The sequence below is a fragment of the Eurytemora carolleeae genome, unplaced genomic scaffold, assembly GCF_000591075.1.
Source record: "Eurytemora carolleeae unplaced genomic scaffold, Eaff_2.0 scaffold1512, whole genome shotgun sequence".
Lineage (NCBI taxonomy): Eukaryota > Metazoa > Arthropoda > Copepoda > Calanoida > Temoridae > Eurytemora > Eurytemora carolleeae.
Genome location: NW_019397404.1, coordinates 1 through 23,085, shown reverse-complemented (window position 1 = coordinate 23,085; position 23,085 = coordinate 1). Strand labels below are relative to the sequence as shown.

General features: G+C 33.2%; 1 protein-coding gene across 1 annotated transcript in view; it reads right to left on the bottom strand.

The window, feature by feature from the left end:
* The window catches only part of LOC111714108 (uncharacterized), a 42,778-nt gene extending 21,823 nt beyond the window's left edge, over positions 1-20,955 (bottom strand). The window contains exons 1-9 of the mRNA XM_023489148.1: positions 20,587-20,955; positions 14,531-14,589; positions 13,574-13,718; positions 11,012-11,122; positions 10,444-10,514; positions 9,539-9,635; positions 9,173-9,238; positions 6,477-6,539; positions 4,370-4,503 (exon numbers count right to left, since the gene is read on the bottom strand). Of these exons, the coding sequence (XP_023344916.1) occupies positions 4,370-4,503; positions 6,477-6,539; positions 9,173-9,238; positions 9,539-9,635; positions 10,444-10,514; positions 11,012-11,122; positions 13,574-13,718; positions 14,531-14,589; positions 20,587-20,591 (751 nt within the window). The 5' untranslated portion in view covers positions 20,592-20,955. The remainder of the gene's footprint in view (positions 1-4,369; positions 4,504-6,476; positions 6,540-9,172; positions 9,239-9,538; positions 9,636-10,443; positions 10,515-11,011; positions 11,123-13,573; positions 13,719-14,530; positions 14,590-20,586) is intronic.
* Positions 20,956-23,085: the final 2,130 nt, after the last annotated feature.

Sequence of the window (23,085 nt, the reverse complement as noted above, 5' to 3'; positions counted from 1 at the left end):
CATATGAAGGGTCAATTGAAAGTAGGTCTGAGATCCCTTTAAACCTGGTTCTTAATTCATCAACCTTTTAAGGTTTCATTAAAAATATATTACATATATTATATATCCATGATTAAGCATACCACAAATAGTTTACAAGGATTCCATCTAGAAAGTTTCCGTAATAAATAACTGAATTAGTTGGAATTTGAGAAATCTGACAAATAGTTGATATATTGGGTCTAATCTTAACTTTGTAACTCTTCTCCAACCAAACTTATATTATCCAACTCTAGGTATTTGTTCTCAGAGAAGTAGGGAGAACACAAGATTTAGAAACTTGGAGTACGGAGAAGGATGGAGTACAAGGAAGGATGGAGTATTAGGACGGATGGAGTATTAGGAAGGATGGAGTACTGGAAAGGATGGGATACTAGACCGGAAGGATGAAGAACTAGGAAGGATGGAGTACTGGGAAGGATGGAATACTATGAAGCATGGAGCATGTACTGTGAACTGAGAATGATGAAGTACTAGGAAGGATGGAGTACTGGGAAGGATGTAGTACTGGGAAGGATGGAGTAATGAGAAAGATGGGATAGTAAGAAGGATAGAGTACTAGGAAGGATGGAGTACTAGGAAGGATATAGTACTAGGAAGTATGGAGTGCTAGGAAGGATAAAGTACTAGGAAGGATGGCGTACTTGGAAGGATGGCGTACTTGGAAGGATGGAGTACTAGTAAAGGATGGAGTACTAGGAAGGATGGAGTACAAGGAAGGATGGAGTACTAAAAAGGATGGAGTACTAGGAAGGATGGAGTACTAGGAAGGATGGAGTACTAGGAAGGATGGAGTACTATAGTACTAGGAAGGATGGCGTACTTGGAATGATGGAGTACTAGTAAAGGATGGAGTACTAGGAAGGATGGAGTACTAGGAAGGATGGAGTACTAGGAAGGATGGAGTACTAGGAAGTATGGAGTACTAGGAAGGTTATAGTACTAGGAAGGATGGCGTACTTGGAATGATGGAGTACTAGTAAAGGATGGAGTACTAGGAAGGATGGAGTACAAGGAAGGATGGAGTACTAGGAAGGATGGAGTACTAGGAAGGATGGAGTACTAGGAAGGATGGAGTACTAGGAAGGATGGAGTACTAGGAAGGATGGAGTACTAGGAAGTATGGAGTACTAGGAAGGATATAGTACTAGGAAGGATAGCGTACTTGGAATGATGGAGTACTAGTAAAGGATGGAGTACTAGGAAGGATGGAGTACAATGAAGGATGGAGTACTAGGAAGGATGGAGTACTAGGAAGGATGGAGTACTAGGAAGGATGGAGTACTAAAAAGGATGGAGTACTAGGAAGGATGGAGTACTAGGAAGGATGGAGTACTGGGAAAAATGGAGTACTAGGAAGAATGGAGTACTGGGAAGGATGGAGTTCTCGGAAAGATGGAAAACTGGGAAGGATGGAGTATTAGGAAAGATGGAGTGCTGGGAAGGATGGAGTATTAGGAAAGATGGAGTGCTGGGAAAAATGGAGTACTAGGAAGAATTGAGTACTGGGAGGGATGGAGTCCTAGGAAGGATGGAGAACTAGGAAGGATGAAGTACTAAGAAGGATGGAGTGCTGGAAAGAATGGAGCACTAAGAAGAATGGAGTACTGGGAAGGATGGAGTAATGAGAAGGGTGGAGTACTAAGAAGAATGGAGTTCTGAGAAAGATGGAGTTCTGAGAAGGATGGAGAACGGATAAGGATGGAGTACTAAAAAGGATGGAGTAGTGAGAAGAATGGAGAAATCTTGTATAAGAATACAATTGAAAGATTTATTGAACAAGACCATCCTGAATATTTTCTATTAAAAATTCAAAATCTGCCATATGTTCGCGGTTTGGGGAACAGCATACAAAATTGAAAGATGATACATTTATTAATTTTTCTTCGTTGAAAACATAAAATCAATTGTCATTATTTGTCAGCAAGAACTTATGCAATAATTAGATTATTTCTCAATGATAAGTTTTGAATAAAATCCAACTACTGCTAGGACGGATGAGACTATTTTACTCCAGGTGCAAGGATCCTTTACTAGAATCTATCCCGGAGGAAATCAGAAATCAAATCCCAGGAATTATTGTCATCAAACCTCTCCAACCTCTGGAGGACTTGGACACAATCTCCAAACCTCAGTTAAATTTAATCAATCTCTCTAAACCTTGTTCAATACTCAGGGTTGGGTGTTCAATACTCAGGGTTGGGTGTTCAATACTCAGGGTTGGGTGTTCAATACTCAGGGTTGGATGTTCAATACTCAGAGTTGGGTGTTCAATACTCAGGGTTAGGTGTTTAATACTCAGGGTTGGGTGTTTAATACTCAGGGTTGGGTGATCAATACTAAGGGTTAGGTGTTCAATACTCAAGGTTGGGTGATCAATACCCAGGGTTGGGTGTTCAATACTCAAGGTTGGGTGTTTAATACTCATGGTTGGTTGTTTAATACTCAGGGTTGGGTGTTCAATACTCAGGGTTGGGTGTTTAATACTCAGAGTTGGGTGTTCAGTACTCAGGGTTAGGTGTTTAATACTCAGGGTTGGGTGTTTAATACTCAAGGTTGGGTGTTTAATACTCAGGGTTGGGTGATCAATACTAAGGGTTAGGTGTTCAATACTCAAGGTTGGGTGTTCAATACTCAGGGTTGGGTGTTTAATACTCAGGGTTGGGTATTTAATACTCAGGGTGTGTGCTCAACACTTAGGGTTGGGTGTTCAATACTCAGGGTTGGGTGTTTAATACTTGTTTAATACTCAGGGTTGGGTGTGTAGTAATCAGGGTTGGGTGTTTAATACTCAGGGTTGGGTGTTTAATACTCAGGGTTGGGTGTTTAATACTCAGGGTTGGGTGTTTAATACTCAGGGTTGGGTGTTTAATACTCAGGGTTGGGTTTTTAATACTCAGGGTTGGGTGTTTAATACTCAGGGTTGGATGGTTAACACTCTAGGTTGAGTGTTTAATACTCAGGATTGGGTGTTCAATACTCAGGGTTGGGTGTTTAATACTCAGGATTGGGTGTTTATACTCAGGGTTGGGTGTTTAATTCTCAGAGTTGGGTGTTTAATACTCAGGGTCGGGTGTTCAATACCCAGGGTTGGGTGTTCAATACACAGGGTTGGGTGTTTAATACTCAGGGTTGAGTGTTCAATACTCAGGGTTGGGTGTTTAATATTCAGGGTTGGGTGTTTCATACTCAAGGTTGGGTGTTTAATACTCAAGGTTGGTTGTATAATACTCAGGGTTGGCTGTTTAATACTCAGGGTTGGGTGTTTATTACTTAGGGTTGGGTGTTTAATACTCAGGGTTGGGTGTTTAATACTCAGGGTTGGGTGTTCAATACTCAGGGATGGGTGTTTAATACTCAGGGTTGAGTGTTTAATGCTCAGGGTTGGTTGAATAATACTCAGGGTTGGTTGGATTACTATTTTAAGACCATAATGACAGGTTTGAAACAAGGTGAAATTAGTTTTGTGATCACAGGTCTGGAAACTTTTAAATTTCAATTATTTTAAATTTAAAAACAACAGATATATAATTTTTCTATAAAATATAGAGCAAATTGTAAACTAATTTTAATTTAATTTGGGTTTAGGTTAGTGATATAGTCCATGATTAATTTTGATTAACGTTTCGTAATTCTAGGTGACATAAAAACTATTGTGCCTTTTGATGCTTTTTGTAGACACTGCCAGTGCATAAAATAATATTGAAATAAACCATATTTTTTGGTAAATTAAATCCAAAATATTAATAATTTAACTGATCTTCCGCTAAATGAACATGATGGCCCATATCTGACAAATCAAATGAAATCATATACTGATCTTTCTCAATATATGATTCTCTGTAGTCAAAATTGTCAAAATAACATGTTTTTCTTCACTCTCAAACATGTTTCTTAGAGCCAGGATGTTCAAAACTTTCTGGTCAATGATAAAAAAAACGGCTATGAAGAGAATTTTGAGAATTCTCTAATATATTTGACCTTTAGACACATGAATCCATAAAGGAATTGAGTCTTTGCCACAAAATTAAATATTATAATCTCTCTATCTTTGCAATCTCGTGATGTAATCCTTTGATATTCTAAATTATTTGATTTACCAGAATTCATAGTTTAAAATATCTGAGGTCTACGACATTGGGTTGCAAAGATATTTGGATTAGAAAATTAGAGTTTGTGGCAAAAACTCAATTTCTTTATCTATGAAAAATAATAATTACATATATGATTCTAATTTAGCTTCATTAGGCGCGATGGAAATTATGAATGGAGCGGAAAATGACTTAGTTAAACAATTTAAAAAAACAAAAATATTAAATTTTATTCTTACATTTTTTAATCTTGAATGTGGTATGACCCTCTGTGGCTGTATACAGGTTACACTCTGCTCCCCCTGACATTGAAACCAGGAACCCGGAGTAGTTCTTCTTGTAAACAAAACATCGGAAACTGCTTTCATGATCCCTGAAATTCAAGATGCTTCTTAACATATTCCTCAAGATCTAAATGAACTGTTGACTTAACTTATTAATTTAAAGTATATTTTCATATATAGAGTGGCATGTCAAGTTTTTAACATTCTACAGAAACAATGACGAAAATTGACAGAACTTTTTAATTTGATAATTATTTTTTAATTTATCGTTGTGAATCGAGCAATATAGGATTCAAAGGGTTGAATCAATGATTATATATTACCAGGATAAGGAGAGAGGATGGAATCAATGATTATATATTTACCAGGATAAGGAGAGGATGGAATCAATGATTATATATTTACCAGGATAAGGAGAGGATGGAATCAATGATTATATATTACCAGGATAAGGAGAGAGGATGGAATCAATGATTATATTTAAAATTCAGTGATGGTGATGGACCAAACCTCTGTTGAGTAAAAAAGTAGATGTTAGTTCCACATTTATTGAAAATATATTTCAGTCTGGGTTGACCCTCGTCAGTTCTAACGATATAATAACCATCAAAATCGATAAAAAAATAAATAAATGTAAAAATCACAAGAAGATAAACAAACAAAAAGATTATTCAAAATAAAAATTTGGGCTGTCAAATGGACATAAGGGAAAAGAACTCAGATTATGAGATGGAAAAAAGATAATTTGCAAATATTCACTTTCTAAAAAAATGTTTTAAGACAATTATTATTCCTTGAGATTGTTTCTTTACAAAGATTAAAAACAAACTGTGTAGATGTGTGAATATAGAGTTGGGGTGGGGGTCGATCTAATTAACGATCTTTGGCGTGAGTTGGGGGAGGGGGAGGGGGGGAATGGCTTGTTTAAGGAGGGGTATTTAAAACCTTTTAAAGAATTGGACATAAAAAACTCTTTTTAAAAAACATACTGAATTACAGTTATCAATTAAATAAAACTATTTTTTTCTGTTCATTCCTCTGAGTTCAGTCATAAAATCTCTGATGTATTTAGATTCTCGTACTTCAAGTAAACCTCTTCCGTGGTCCCAAACCTTCTCTAGAACGCTAACTTTTAGATGGTAGAGTTCATGTCCAGGAAGGTTAAAATGTTCTCCTGTAGGCTGGTTTGTATGGAGATTTCTAATGTAACCAATATGTTCTCTCACTCTTTCATCTAAAGATCTTGTTGTCTGTCCTATATATTGTAGTTTACACTGCTCACATGTAATACAGTAAACTACATTTCTGGTCTTACAGTTGAAAGTTCCATTAATCTCAATCTTCTTGCTGGTATTAGAGGATTGTATAACTGTTCCAGGCTCTATGTAGGGACAAGTTGGGCATTTTTATCCACAAGGTTTCATACCAGGTATTAGCCTCTTTGGCCTCATTCTAGGAGGATCTGGAATTCTGGCTCGGATAAGTTTATCCCTGAGATTAGGAGGTCTCCTACAGGTAACCATAGGTGGATTTTTAAAAACCTCCTTCATCCAAGGATCCTGGACCATGGTTCTCCAATGTTTCTGTATGATGGAGGAGATACAAGGCAGTTGGGGATTGAATGAGATAGAGAATATAACTCTATCTGGTTTCTCCTTTTTCTCCACTTTCTTTAAAGCAACTTCTCTAGGTATAGCTTTAGCTCGGACTATAGCATAGTCAACAATGATTATATATTACCAGGATAAGGAGAGGATGGAATCTATGATTATATATTTACCAGGATAAGGAGAGGATGGAATCAATGATTATATATTACCAGGATAAGGAGAGAGGATGGAATCAATGATTATAAATTTACCAGGATAAGGAGAGGATGGAATCAATGATTATATATTTACCAGGATAAGGAAAGGATGGAATAAATGATTATATATTTACCAGGATGAAGAGAGAATGGAATCAATGATTATATATTTACCAAGATGAAGAGAGAATGGAATCAATGATTATATATTTACCAAGATGAAGAGAGAGGATGGAATCAATGATTATATATTACCAGGATGAAGAGAGAGGATGTTCTAATCTTGCCACGAAATAGTCTGTGCTCCCTTCTCTCCAACTAAACAGTTTAAACATTAAAAATTTAAAGTCATTTCCCAATATCTATCTATCTATCTATCTATCTATCTATCTATCTATCTATCTATCTATCTATCTATCTATCTATCTATCTATCTATCTATCTATCTATCTATATATCCATAGCTATTGTTCTATGCATGTGTTCTATTATCTCTGATATATTTATACAATATTTTATGTTTATGAAACATCTATGTATTGTAAGGTTGGCAAACTACACAACAAATCCTGGACAATTGGAATAATTAATCTTGGGTCGTTTTGTTTATACCTTACTCCTCTACATTCTAGATATCCATTTATATATCCTATTTCTTTCGGGAATTGCGGAATATCTCTTTGTCTACCCTGTATCCTGTATCCTTGAGATAAATCCCTACCCTGTATCCTGTATCCTTGTGAGATATCCCTACCCTGTAACCTGTATCTATGTGAGATATATCTCTACCTTGTATCCTGTTTTATGTGGGATAAATCTACCCTGTATCCTGTATCTATGTGAGATAAATCTCCACCTTTTATCTTGTATCTAGGTGAGATATCTCTACCCTGTATCCTGTATCTATGTGAGATATCTCTACCATGTATCCTGTTTCTATGTGAGATATATCTCTAACTTGTATCTTGTATCTATGTGAGATATCTCTACCCTGTATCCTGTATCTATGTGAGATATCTCTACCATGTATCCTGTATCTATGTGAGATATATCTCTAACTTTTATCCTGTATCTAGGGGAGATATCTAGACCCTGTATCCTGTATCTAGGTGAGATATATCTCTACCTTGTATCTTGTATCTATGTAAGATATCTCTACCCTGTATCCTGTATCTAGGTGAGATAACTCTACCCTGTATCCTGTATTTATGTGAGATATCTCTACCATGTATCCTGTATCTATGTGAGATATCTCTACCATGTATCCTGTATCTATGTGAGATATCTCTACCCTGTATCTTGTATCTATGTGAGATATCTCTACCTTGTATCTTGTATCTATGTAAGATATCTCTACCCTGTATCCTGTATCTAGGTGAGATAACTCTACCCTGTATCCTGTATCTATGTGAGATATCTCTACCATGTATCCTGTATCTATGTGAAATATCTCTACCCTGTATCTTGTATCTATGTGAGATATCTCTACCATGTATCCTGTATCTGATAAGCTCCGGTATTGTGTGACTGCTCTTAATGGTTTAATGTAAAAGATAAAAGAATAATGAGGCTGGAGCCAGGACGGGAGGAGAGGAGGAGATATAAACTTTAACTTTATATTTTACTAACTTTATCTTTGCTAATAGAACACATCAAGTACACCTAGTACAACAGGGTGGAAGGGGAGAAAAGAGGTAGGGACAATAGACAAGGATAGATAAGAATAGACAAGGATAGACAAGGATAGACAAGTATAGACAAGGATAGACAAGGATAGACAAGGATAGACAAGGATAGACAAGGATAGCCAAGGATAGACAATGATAGACAAGGAGAGACAAGGAGAGACAAGAAGAGACGAGGATAGACAAGGTTAGGCAAGGATAGACAAGGATAGATAAGAATGGACAAGGATAGACAAGGTTTGACAAGGATAAACAAAGATAGTTAAAAATAGACAAGAATAGACAAGAATAGACAAGAATAGGAAAGGATAGACAAGGATAGACAAGAATAGGCAAGGATAGACAAGGATAGTTAAGGATAAACAAGAATAGTTAAGGATAGACAAGAATAGGCAAGAATAGGCAAGGATGGACAAGGATTGTTAAGGATAGACAAGGATAGACAAAGATAGACAAGGATAGTGAAGGATAGACAAGGGGATAGACAAGGGTAGACAAGGAAAGACAAAAATAGACAAGAAGAGACAAGGAGAGACAAGGAGAGACAAGGAGAGACAACAATGGACAGTAATAGACAACGTTAGACAACGATAGACAACGATAGACAAGGATAAAATATAATTAAAAATACATAAAAGATGTAAGGAAATAAAAGAATATTAGGAGGAAAAACTAAGATCAATGATCTAGGTCTCATTTATCCTAGTTAATATTAAACTGTCTAAGTTGTGTTCTGTAGAGCCAGCATGATATATATCAATCTATCTTACATCTAGTGTCTCGACATCTTTTATTGGAAAATAGATGCAGATTCAGATACGGCTCCTATTTTACTTTATAACGTTAAAATTTGAAAATAAATCACGAAATCTGTTTTGCTTTACATGAAACTTGTATTAAAGGGACTGACGTTGAAATTTCAAGTGAACCCTGCATTTAAAGAGTCGAGAGGTGCCCTTTAAACCTTTATCTGATCAATAATGGTGAAGATATCGTCGTTTTACCTTAGAACAGAGGGTCACTTGAAATTTCGTCAATAATCCCTGTAAAGGAATACATTTTTTTCATAACATTTGCACGCCGGGATGTTTGGAAACTGAGATATCTAATTGACGTCCTGTGGTGCAGAGATGCACTCTAAACTCAATATAAGAATTAAATTAATTTAGAAAAAGTGTTTTGCGTCCTTAACCCTTCCATGGGTCCGGAAGAAACTAAAAAACTGTAATTTTCCAGTTTTCTAAAAGTGTCAATTCTTTTAATCACCTTGCGACACAGTGAGCCCATTCTATTCCACTCTCCGAACCTTTAATATCCGGGCAGGCTTGGTATCTGAATACAACAAAGGATTATATTTCTCCGGGTATAAAAATAAGCAGTAAATGCACAGATGTTGTAAAATGAACAATCTCCCCCNTGTTGTAAGGATCGTGTTGTAAGGACCGTGTTGTAAGGATCGTGTTGTAAGGATCGTGTTGTAAGGATCGTGTTGTAAGGATCGTTTTTTTTTTTTAGAATAAACAAATTGTAAAGTTTAATAAAAGCAAATCTTTTGTTAATTTAATTTTTAAACGATCCAAAGCGATCCAAAAGGATCAACAACACCTATTCCTCTGCATGGATTCGAATTACCTGAACACTAATGAGGATCCATTCCTGCACTGGGATAGGGAGGAGAGAGGGTATCCACATTCACCGTGCCCTCGACTGTATGAAAACGTAAAATGACCTGAAATATTAATCAGTCAATCAATCAATTGAACTAATTAAAAAACATTAATAAACACTTTTGAAACAATTGATCAACGAATCAATGAATCAATGAATCAATGAATCAATGAATTAATGATTCAATGAATCAATGAATCAATGAATCAATGAATTAATGAATCAATGAAGTAATGGCAAAAAAATCTTCAAAAAGATTGAAAACCAAATAAAAAAGATAATGTGGGGATTCTCGAAAACTTAAATTTTATACAAAATATTTTCCTTTTTTTAATATTTTACTCGAAATGTTAAAATACTGGTGTTGAACCTAATTGTAAAATATTGCCAAACATTTCCTTGATTACACCTAATTATCTAATTACAGGGTTTAATGAGATCTAATAGCTCCAGGTATAGTTTTTCAAAACAAAAATGAACCCTTTGAAATCGTTAACTGGACCGTTAACACCTATTTGAACGAACTTGAAAAAATATTGTCTTTTACTAAACAAACAATTTATTTGATCGAACTTTTTTAAAAGAATTGTCTTTTTCTGATCAAATTAATTAATTTAACAATCGTTAATTTTTTTTCTCAACAACACAAAAAATCTATTGAAATGGGTCGTCAATAAACGATAAATGAACGAATAAAAAAAACCAGATGGGCCCATCTCTATACCATCTCACCGTCTCAATAACATCTCTATACCGTCTCTATGCCATCTCTATACCATCTCTATACCATCTCTATACCATCTCTATACCATCTCTATACCATCTCTATACCATCTCTATACCATCTCTATACCATCATATTTGCTAACCTGTGATTGGACAGAGCTCCGGAGCTGACCGAACCCGGAAAAGAGTTTTCAATGGTTCATCAACAGATATGCTAAAAACAAATCATAGAGAAACTCGTTTTAAACTTTAATTTTCTGATCTCTATATCTTTGCAACCAGAGGTTGTGAACCTTTGATATTTCAACCAATGAATTTGGCTTAACGGATTAACATCAGAGGATTAAACAAATTCAAACTTTCTCAAAATTGACCTTAAAGCCAGAATAAGCCAGTCTGTAGTTGTCAGCCAATACGAGATCAAAGAAATACCAGTCAGCTGTCTCTTGTGTAGTTGTCAGCCAATACGAGATCAAAGAAATACCAGTCAGCTGTCTCTTGTGTAGTTGTCAGCCAATACGAGATCAAAGAAATACCAGTCAGCTGTCTCTTTTAGCTTAATTATTTAATCTCTCCAAATTAAAAGTTTAAGTGTTATAATCATACAAAAGTTCAAACCCAAGGCTTATTATGAACCTTAACAAAATTGCACTTTTTTTGATTCGTGTTTATAGAGAAACTTATATTCTTGGTGATTATAAACAAACTAACCTGTGGCATATCTGTCTATGGGTTCTATCTGCAACACACCTACTCTCCTTGTACTGCAGGATATTAGCATGTTTCTCGTACATAGATAAACATCGGTAGCAGCCCTCGTGTCTAGATATACAAAATAAAAAAATTAATTTATATAGATTTAAAAATAAAGATATATTGATTTTTTACCATTGTAATAAAGTTCAAACCAATTAAGGAACTTTAATAAAAAGGTTGTAAATCGTCTCAAAGTTTTACTCTGAATTAAAATTTATAAAATATTTCTAGTATTTACAATGCTGCCTATATATTTGCATAAAGAATAAAGTTGTAGAGGTTGAAGGATCAGAATAGATATGGGAAACAAGATTTAAATTCAAATCTGAGGCAGGATACATTGATACATCAAACATTTCTGAACATCATAGACATTCAGACAGATTATAAACCTTAATCCTTTTTTATTTGATTTCTTTGTTTTATTTTTCAAAAATAATTGTACTTTCTATTCCTCAATAGTGAAACCCTAAATAAGCCAAAAAGTAAAAAACATTAACGAAGTATAATTAATTAGTTCTTGGTATTTACGCGTACTAATCTATCTTGGGCAGACAGACTAGCCACTAGTCGCTACACCAGCTCTGACATTAGATTAATGAATGTCGGTGTAGACTACTTAATATCAACCACAAACCCTGTACACGTACAATCTACATATTAGAATAAAATATACATTTATAAATATACATCTATATGAAATATGAATACATACATACAACATACATGTACAAAAATACATATATTGCAGTATATTAGACATTATAGCTTTTCAGAATTTCATTTTTTCCATTTTTTAGTTTATCTTCTTTTATAACTTTTTTTATAAGACGGATTCAAAAGGACTGTCTTATATTTTCAAATAAAACTCCATTTCAAGTGGGGCATACCCTTTCAACCTTTATCTGATCAATAATGTGGAAGATATAGTAGTTTTTATAGCTGAACAATTATGCAATCGTCACAATTTTCTTTTTGTTTCTGTAACAAAAAATCCGCAATTAACTTCTATAGAAAATGCACAAACGAAAAATAGTAAATGTCTTATTTATTCTTGACCATACACTGGTTTCAATATCACCGTTGTGATTTGGAATTGCCATCCTATAGTTTAATGAAGGGTTACTTGAAGTAATGTCAATTGTCAATTTTGAAAATTTAACATATAAAACTTTAATTTGCTCACCATATTAAAATATAATTTTATCGCTGTTTGGAAGTTTTATTTTCATCATTAATGGATTAAAGCTAACCTAACAGTGGCTCCGCCTATTTACTTTTCGTTCAGGCTTTACCCATTACCCCCCACCCCAATTCACCCCCCCCCCCTATCATTATATTTAATTAATAATTGTTTGTTATGTATTCTGCAGTATGTTGTAGATATATAGTGCTGGGTTTATTTAATAATATATTATAACTCATTCTGTATATATATGCATTGCGTATATACAGGGTTAGCCGCAAAGAACTAGACTTCAGAAACGACTGTGCGGAATTCATTCAGTAATTTTTAAATTCTGCAGCTGCATTTGTCTTTGCCAGATCCCATAATATAACATTTAAATATTAACTTAGAACAGTCTAAAGGAATTAAGTCTTTGTCACAAACTCAAACTTTCTAATCCAAATATCTTTGCAAAAAAATGGTTTCAACCTTTGATATTTTAAACTTCTTTGATCCTTTATAATTAATAGTTTGAAATAGTTTCAGGTCAACAACATTGGGTTGCAAAGTGTAAATCTATATTGTATTATAAGTAAAATGTTTATGTATTTATATGCATTGTATTTTTATATCGATTGGATGTATGTCCCCTTTGAATATTGTACTGTATGTTAAATTATTGTATTGGTGACATGTTTCTTTTTTATTCTAAATTCTATTTATATATTATGAATTGCTTCATGCATAATTTAATATGAAAAAGTTTCATCTATTACCATCTTATATTCATATATATATATACCTATATTATATTATTTATACTGTACAATGTACAATGTACCAGGTGCGTAGTGGAGGTTTAGCTAAGGGGGGTGTACTTGTGGCGAAATTTTTTTATGTACACCCCCCTAACGGATGATGTGCACCCCCTAAAAAACCGGTATTAAGAAAAAACAAAGTTTAAAATCTATATTAATCTACCTGAAGGCTGACTATCAGTCATCTGACCAATTACCAATTACCATAATTACCAATCATTTTAAATGAAACCCCACGAAAAAATATTGTAAATAAGATTAAGGTAAAAGAAAGAATTTGAGAAATAATCATAAAATGGACAAATTGTGACATTGTCGATTGATAAGAAAAGTAAAAAATCTGAATATTTATGTAAGTTTACTGTTTAATAAATTAGAGACTGCCTCTGGCTCTAGGGGGGGGGGCTAGAGGGTGAAATGTCTAGGGGGGAACAGTGGTACCGGCCCCCCCTGCACTACGCGCCTGCACTGTACAACATGCTCCAGGTGCCTACGGTACGGTACATCAAACGAACTGTGGTGGTTGTATACCTATCTTTAAAGATAAACTGGTTCTGCTGCCTGCTCCGTATACAGGTTCCCTTGTGTGAGAGTTCTAGCAGAGTTATATTTACCCCTTCACGTACACCAGACTCAAACCAGTTCCCAACCCAGCTGGGAGGCAATTCACAAACTCCTGAATAAATATACATGTACAATTATGTACAGGTTTAGTATAGTACAGGGAAATTTAGCTACAGTACAGAGGAGAGAGAGTTGTTAAATAGATGGTATATTAGAAAGGACAGTTTTTACTTCTTTTATATTTTTTTGTAACAATTCTAAGCTAAAAGCTAAAGATTCTGAATACGCTTTTTCATCTGAAAAGGTTATAAATCATATCTTCTCTTTTCACCATCATCATTTTAAACATTATTCCCGCCAAATCCTTCATAAGAATCTCTACTTCCGGCCTTTTAATGGTTTTATGTAATCAAGGTTTATGGACTCACCATGACCATTAACCACTATAACACTCTCTCTCATCGGAGTGTCTTCACCCTAGGTTTTATAAAGAGAAAACACTCAGAGCTGAAAACTTTTGAACTGGGACGGATTTAAGTCGATTCGAATCAGAGCACATCTATTAAACCCGGTTTCAATGATGATGTTTGAAAAATGTAATTTAAACATACTGGTTTAACAAGTTTTAAACAGAAACTTTAATTGAAAAGTTTGGTTTTGTTTGTTGTTCAAAATTTTTGATTATCAAAACTCGGTATACAATCGAAACATAAAACAACATGGCCAAATGTGACAAACAAAACGAAGTTTAAAATGTTTAAATGTTTAAATGTAAAGAGTAATTCTTCTAAATTCCTAAGAGAGGGAATAAACCTTAATCCTTTTTTATTTGATTTCTTTGTTTTATTTTTCAAAAATAATTGTACTTTCTTATCTATCTATCTATCTATCTATCTATATCTATCTATTTATCTATCTATTTACCTGACGCGAACTCTGTTGGTAGCCTAGCCAAGAAAAGAACCCAGAGCAAGGAAGTTCCTCTGAAAAAAAAATAATCTTTTTAAAAATAATCTAATATCGTCATATGAACATTCAATACATGTACAATTTACATTCAATGCATGTACAATGCATATTGTACATATAACTGTGCATATATGTATATACGGTATAAATGAGGTATATCTATTTACATATTTACATACAACTGTACATATGTAGAGAACGCCCTACTCCATAAAGGTTTCTCAACTCGTATCTATCCAGGTACAACTCAGATTCTCTCGACTTTCAATGTCAATACTCGGCTACAATCCCGTACACTATCAACGCCACTACTAATGTGCGCGATCTCGTTAGCTATTGATGTCAACAAGGACACTAGCAATTATTCGATGAATGCCTCAACCGGGAAACATTTCACACGGATACAATGCGTGACTTATACACTCCACTTCCAATATTTACTAATGGGCACATTGTGCTATATGGACAATATACAATATAGTTCATCTAGATTTACCTCTGTATTCGCTACACATATATACAGTATACCATGATGTATATATATTAATATATGTAAATACAACTGTACATATATCTATTAATATATGTACATACAACTGTACATACAACTGTAAATACAACTGTACATATACATACAGTGTACATGAACATGAGCTATACCTATTAATATATGTACATACAACTGTAAATACAACTGTACATATACATACAGTGTACATGAACATGAGCTATACCTATTAATATATGTACATACAACTGTACATATATATAGACATTGTACATGAGGTATATATATTAATATATGTACATATATCTGTTTAAGAGGAAGAATATTTAAGAAGATTACTGTAAGCCAGGGATAATCATATTTATTTCAGACAAGGTATTTTATACAGAACATACACTCAGACAATTTATAAAAAATAAAATATAAATATAATGATATACGTTTTTAAAATGTAATATACGATAATTTCGGTGAACTGTTTAATCTTGTTTAAATGTCTTTAAGTCTGGATGTCTCCTGTTTTATTTTTACGTGTAAATGTGATTTGTTAATTGAATATATCTAATTTTAGTCAAACAAAATTTAATTAAAAATCAATTAAAAATCTTACTTAGACGAAAAGTCCAAAAAATAGAGATTTTTGGTGGAATAAATGTAATGTGTCAAAACACATTAAATGAATATTTTATAAATCGAAGTTTACAACAAAATTTCGGCGCCAAATATTTAATCTCAATGCAAAGTGATTCCGAATCATATTTAGACCAATTCAAAGCATTTGACAGATTAAGTTTTTCTACATTTTATTCTAGCTTTCTTGAAAGCTACAAATGTCAGGAGCGGACCCTAAAACCATATATTATATAAATCAGTCCTCTCCTTGCCTACAAAATACAGATTCTATTGCCATACAATACAATACAACATGAGCTTAAAGGAACACATTATATAACATGAGCTTAAAGGAACAATGCAATATGAGCTTAAAGGAACACATTATATAACATTAGCTTAAAGGAACAATACAATATGAGCTTAAAGGAACAATATACGACATAGACTTTTTGGAACACATTCAGACATAGGCCACTTTGAATTAGAACCATCGGTATCCCAACCCCTTGTACCGGCCTTAGTGACACGTGACATGTACTTGCCGACCCTATCTTATGTCCACCCGGTTTCAATTTGATGATGTGGCAAGATATTTTACAGCCTAGTATAGCCATATTTGATCTACCCCTCCAGCTGAGTTTAGTATTAGACTTAATTAAACACTTAAGNAACCCTCACTGGTAGCTCCTCCTCATCCTAGTATTATAGTAAACATATATTTTTGTCAAAAAAAAGGTTAATTGTGTTAATGTTAACTGTATATTTATTGGTTTTTTAAAACCCTCCATTGATAGAATTGCTTGATTAACATTGTTTATGAGATAAATATTTAAATGGCACTGTTGCCACCTGTTTAAAGGAAGATAACTTGAAATTACAAAATTTTTACTTTTTTAATAAAATGCATCCGTTTCTTTACAATCTGTCTCAACAAAGAAGATTTTATTTCGAGGAATGTAAAAAGAGAATCAGACATTGTTTTGTTGAAATAAAAACATTGCTGGATAACATTCTGTAACAAAGATTGCTGCTAGAGTTCAGAAATATTGTGAAGAAATAGCAATTCATGGTTTAGCAATTTCTATGTAAATCCTAGAAAAAGAAAAGCTAGGGCTCATCCATGAATGATTCTTTTGTAAAATGCATTTTCGTAAATTAAACAATATTGCAACCTTACTAAGAAGATGTTAAATAAAAAATATATTGATTAAACGATTTTCCTTACTATAAATAGCGCCTTTTGTTTACATATATGTATATATGTTTAATTATCTTCTTTAAATAGGTTCAGAACATTTGTATTGTTTATTAAGATAGGTTATATATTTTATAAAAATATATATTTGCTCCTGTATTCTGTATGTTGTATACAGAATATTATGTCATTTCTTCTTCTGAATATTATTATATAATTCTTTTTTTTATATTTCTATATCCCACTCTTCTTTCCTACTTTACTGATATCTATCCTATTCGTATTTATTCTTTTAATACCACTTTTTAAAATTTATTTTTCCTCTTTGTCTTTAAGTGGCTTTTTTTGTAAGATAAAATGATTCTGAAAGGTGATTATTAACATCTTTATACTGAGGTTTCTTCGACGGATTACTGCTTCTAGACATAATGAAGGAATCTGTCCGAATTTAACACTTTTCTATCTAGAAATATTATTATTTATCAGATAAATGGCACCGCTGTGAATTGAACATGCCCGAAGGATCACTTGAAATGACAAATACACAGTCCCATTAATCTAAAGTTCGCTTCGGGTAATTATCCTATTTTGTAATGAATTTTCAATATTAAAAATTGAATTTGTTTTATGATCATAAATCGGTTTAGTCGTTTTAATGTTTATTAATAAATGATAAATAAAACTTAGTTAAAAACCTATAAAATGTGGATCAGTATAAAGTTTAAGACCCGATCTAGATGCATAATTTTACAATAATTCTGTTTTAATGAGAAAACTTATTTTATCGCGGGGATAAAAGCGAGAACATTTTCCCTAATATTCTTAGAACATTTTATTAAGTAATATACAACTTGAAGCCTCTTAAATGGATTGAGTCTTTGCCACAAACTCCGATTTTCTATATTCACATATCATTGCAATCCAATTTAGTAGATCGTAGATATTTCAAACTGTAAATTCTGTCAAACCAAATATTTACAGCACCAGGTTGCAAAGATATAGAGATGAGCATAAATCGAGGTTATGTCACAGACTCAATTTCATAACTATGTACTTAACAATACCTCCCCCCCCCTTCTCCCAGAATAAATCTTCTTTAGTTCTTTTCTCATTCTTTTGAAAATCACAGTAACGTAATTTTCAACCAGAGAATAAGTTTAAAATAAAAAATTCTATTTAAAGGTTATAACAGCTTTATGTTATCTGGTTTTTTTTAATTAATAATGTAAATTGTAATTATTTCTGTGTTGGTTTATGCAGTAATGACATAGAAGGAAAATGTCAGAATTGAACAGTTTTCTAGTAAAAAGAGTTGTTTTTAACTGTTGATTTTCAAGCCGACCATATAAACAAAAACTTTTTGCAGATTTAGGGGTTCATCTGTAATTCCACAAATCGGTTTTGCCGTTTTGACATTATTTGGATATAAATAAACAAACAAACAAATGGAAAAGCACAATAACAATATTAAAGAGAGTACTGAGTGTGTATGTATATAAATATACTAAAATCCTCTTGAAGTTTGTGTACCAGTACTAGAGTTTAGTATAAATGCACTGAATAATACTTAATGTCAGTTGTAAAATATGTGGGTTTATGCATATACAACTATTCTCTATACAGTTCAAACATTGTACTTCAAATTAACAAAATATTCGCCTAAAACAGTTGTTAAGAGGGCGTATCCAGCCCCCTCCGGATATAAACAAAAAGTTTTTCGTATTAATAGAAATCTTCAATAGTTATAAGTTTATAATGTTGTACAAGAAAATGTCAGAATAAGAATTAATTAGAATCCATTTTTCATTGTTAGTACTTCAAACTGGGGGGGACTAGCCTGGGGACTAGAGGAACTAGGACTAGGGGCTAAAAGAACTAGGACTAGGGACTAGAAGAACTAGGACTAGGGACTAGAAGAACTAGGAGTAGGGACTAGAGGAACTAGGACTAGGGACTAGAGAAGCTAGGACTAGGGACTAGAGGAACTAGGCCTAAGGACCAGAGGAACTAGGACTAGGGACTAGAGGAACTAGAACTAGGGACTAGAGGAACTAGGACTAGGGATTAGAAGAGCTAGGACGAGGTACTAGAGGAACTAGGACTAGGGACTAGAGGAACTAGGACTAGGGATTAGAAGAGCTAGGACGAGGTACTAGAGGAACTAGGACTAGGGACTAGAGGAGCTAGGACTAGGGACTAGAGGAACTAGGACTAGCGAGTAGAGGAACTAGGACTAGCGAGTAGAGGAACTAGGACAAGCGAGTAGAGGAACTATGACTAGGGACTAGAGGAACTAGGACTAGGAATATCTATCTATCTTTCTAAAGAATGAGTAATGAGTAATGTCTGGGGTTTATAATACAGTATTGATTATATGTGACTAAAAAGAAAGAGAAGGATTTACTCCGACATAAAACTCATTCTTTACTATTCATATGATATGCCAAGAACTGTGTAGTGTGAAATACAGGGACAAGGATCAATATATGAACAATTGTAGATTTATGAACAACAGTAGGTTTATGAACTATCAACAACAGAATGTTTATGAACTATGAACAACAGAGGTTTATGAACGAGAGTAGGTTTAAGAACTATGAACAACAGAAGGTTTATGAACAACAGTAGGCTTATGGACTATGAACAACAGAAGATTTATGAACAACAGAAGAATTATGAAACATGAACAACAAAAGGTTTATGAACAACAGTAGGCTTATGGACTATGAACAACAGAAGATTTATGAACAACAGTAGGCTTATGGACTATGAACAACAGAAGATTTATGAACAACAGCAGAATTATGAAATATGAACAACAGTGGGCTTATGAACAACAGTAGGTATTATTAAATATGAACAACAGTGGGCTTATGAACAACAGTAGGTTTATGAAATATGAACAACAGAAGGTTCATAAACAACAATAGGCTTATGAAATAAGAACAACTGTGGGCTTATGAACAACAGAACGTTTATGAAATTTGAACAACAGAAGGTTTTTGAACAACAGAGGGTTTATGAACAACAGTAGGCTTATGAACAGTAGATTGTAAAATACTTTTTTTAGGAATTTCACAAAATATTTAGGATAAGATAATGATAACAAGAAGCGTAGGAAACAATCTTTCTTAATCTTTTCCATAATGTAACAATTTTTAGAAATAAATTCTAATAAAAATAGAAATAAATAACTTTTCCATAACTTTTAACCTTTTCTAATTTTGTACACATAAACCTCCTATTAATTAGACTTGGTTAAAAATTCTTATATATTAATTACACTTAAAGGGAATTTCAGGGGTAATATGTAAACATTTACATAATCAACCCTTTTTTCTAGCTTGAAAACTGTGTTATTATTTCATAAGTTTTATAAGCATATTATTTTCATGTGTTGCATGATGAAAATTTAAACAAGCTTTGCTATACTTAGAAATTATATGACATAAAGAGCAAATTTCAAGTTTTAATTTTCGCAAAAAATGCTCTAAAACATGGTTTAGTAAGATTTTCTGGTTCCACAAAATCTGTGAATTTTAATCGGGAAAATCTGCAAGTTAAAAAATTTTTAGAAAAAATAGAAAATTTTTAAATCATCAATAATAAATATAACGTTTTCTGTGCATTTTCTATGAATTTTATGATTGCGTGGTTTAAACTGTAGTATGTGTTAGTTAAAGTAAACCTTACCTCATATTATCCAAAATATCTAGCTTCAAGTCTATCTATCTATCTATTTATCTATTGTGTAAATATCCACAAGATTCCCGGAGTAGATAAGTGTTTTTCATTTTCGTCTTAGCTCGCAAAATATTTTGATATTCGCAGAGAAAGGTCGGACCAACTTTATCTATAACATTCACGGTTAATTTCTGGATGGTTTAGGATGGATTCTTCTCTTTATAGCCTTAGTCTGAACCTGGAGACAGGTCACATGTTCAATTAATCCCACCACATCGTGAGAGGATGAAACCTTGCAAAGATTCCTGATAAATCCTTTGTCTCTGGTTGAGATCTCGTGGTTTACTCAGTCTTGTCTCCGGTATTGAATAGAACTGAGTAAACCGGAGGCTGGTGGGGTCCGCCTCGTATTTCAACAGTCTAGCAAAATATTATCCTTGGGAGCGCAACAGGAGATATATACAGGGTTTAGTGTACAATTCTAAATACAAGGGAGGGGTAGGGGGGGGGAGAACAGGAGATATATACAGGGTTTAGTGTACAATTCTAAATACAAGGGAGGTACAATTTTAACCAAAATGCTAAAATTTGTCAAGAATATTAATAATCATGGGTTGTTAAAAAATGTTAATTGGAAACTAGCATAAAGAAGAAGATTTTTTTCTCCAAAATGAGGATGTTGTAGATCTAGCAAAAGATGGTAGTTTAGAGCAATAGAAAGGGTCAAGAACTGCAGCTCTGGCCAAATATTACTTTTTTATTTTGTATCTTGATTGTTGCCCCTTTATTCATTAGTTTATCACTTAATTTCTACTAATGTGTTTTTCTTGTTGGCTTTTATTTCTCTTATTGTTTTTACTTGTTTTTACAAATTTGTAAACTTTTCAACGATTTCGGATTATACTTTTATTTATTAGATTTAAAATGCTTTTTAATTTTCTTAACGCGAAATTAGGTAATTTTTTCATATTTCCTCAGTAGGAATTCCGGTTTATGGTTCACAGGAAATGATCCGGATTTTTTTTACAAAGGTTCTGGAATTCCGGAATTCCGATCAATTCTGGAACGACTTTTTTGTTCCGTAAACCGGAAATTTCCCGAACCTTGTTCCGTAATTTCGGAACGATCCGGAAAACTCAGTTTTACTAAAAAATCGTTCCTAAATTTTCCAGGAAAAAGTAAAAAAAAAGTTAAACACATCTTAACCTAATGTAAAAGATAAAACCAATAAATAATACTATCTAGATAATAATAGAATGTGAGCCTGATTAAACCGTAGTTAAAGAGTTACAACTGTGAATTATAATGAAATTTAAATTCTGGCTGCCATGTTTCAAAATAATTTCATCTACAGAAAACTGCGGAAAAGGTAGACGACATACATAGAAATCTTTAAGTCTATTTGATGTTGTTACAAAGCAAATAGTTTAAATAGTAAATTATCAAATCACTTTTTAATTAAAGCCTTATAAATACTTATTCATATGGTTCATTTCAACTCATCCGGATAAAATAAGGAGTGCGGAGGGGGGGGGGGAACTTTTAGCTTATCTGATGAGCCTCTTGAAATATAAAACTAATTTGTCACAATGTCATGATAAACAATAGTAAAATATTTGTGAAAATATTCATCCTTTCTTTTAACAGAATTAAGAAAAATATAGATGGCATTTCCAGAATACCTAAATATTTAAAAGATCTTAAAAGAAATAGAACCGGGAAACCTCCCTGCATGGGGAAACCTCCCCCTAAAGGTTTAACCATTTCCGCACAATGTAAGACGTAAAAAGCAATGTTTTGACATTTTCCAATATTCATGAAGTCTATACCTGGAAGTTTTTCCGGTTTACGGAATGAAACCAGGAAATTTTTCCAGTTTAAATAACGGAACCCAGAAATTTTTCCAGTTTACGGAATAAAAACATGATTTTTCTGGAGTGTTTTTGAATTTGGGAATTTGGAAATTTCCGGTTTCCATTCTGTAAACCAGAACAAAATCCGGGTTAAGTGATGTAAACCATAAAAATTCCGGTTTCCATTCCATCCGGAAATTTGCTGGAATTCCACTTTAATAAACAAATTTCCGGATTATTCCATTTTTAAAATGGAAATTTTTTTCTGGAATAATGGAAACCCTATTCCTTAGTGTCCCTGTGAAAGAATAACAAGAGAAAAGATAAAGATGATAGTTATCTTCCCTTTTCTAGATTAATGTTCTCAATCTAGGTGTAAACTTCAACAATACAATACTATAATACACCAATAGATATAAACTACATTAATACAATACTATATACTGTACAATACAATACACCAATAGATATAAACTACATTAATACAATACTAAAGTACACCAATAGATATAAACTACATTAATACAATACTATATACTGTACAATACAATACTATAGTACACCAATAGATATAAACTACATTGATACAATACTATATACTGTACAATACAATACTATAGTACACCAATAGATATAAACTACATTAATACAATAC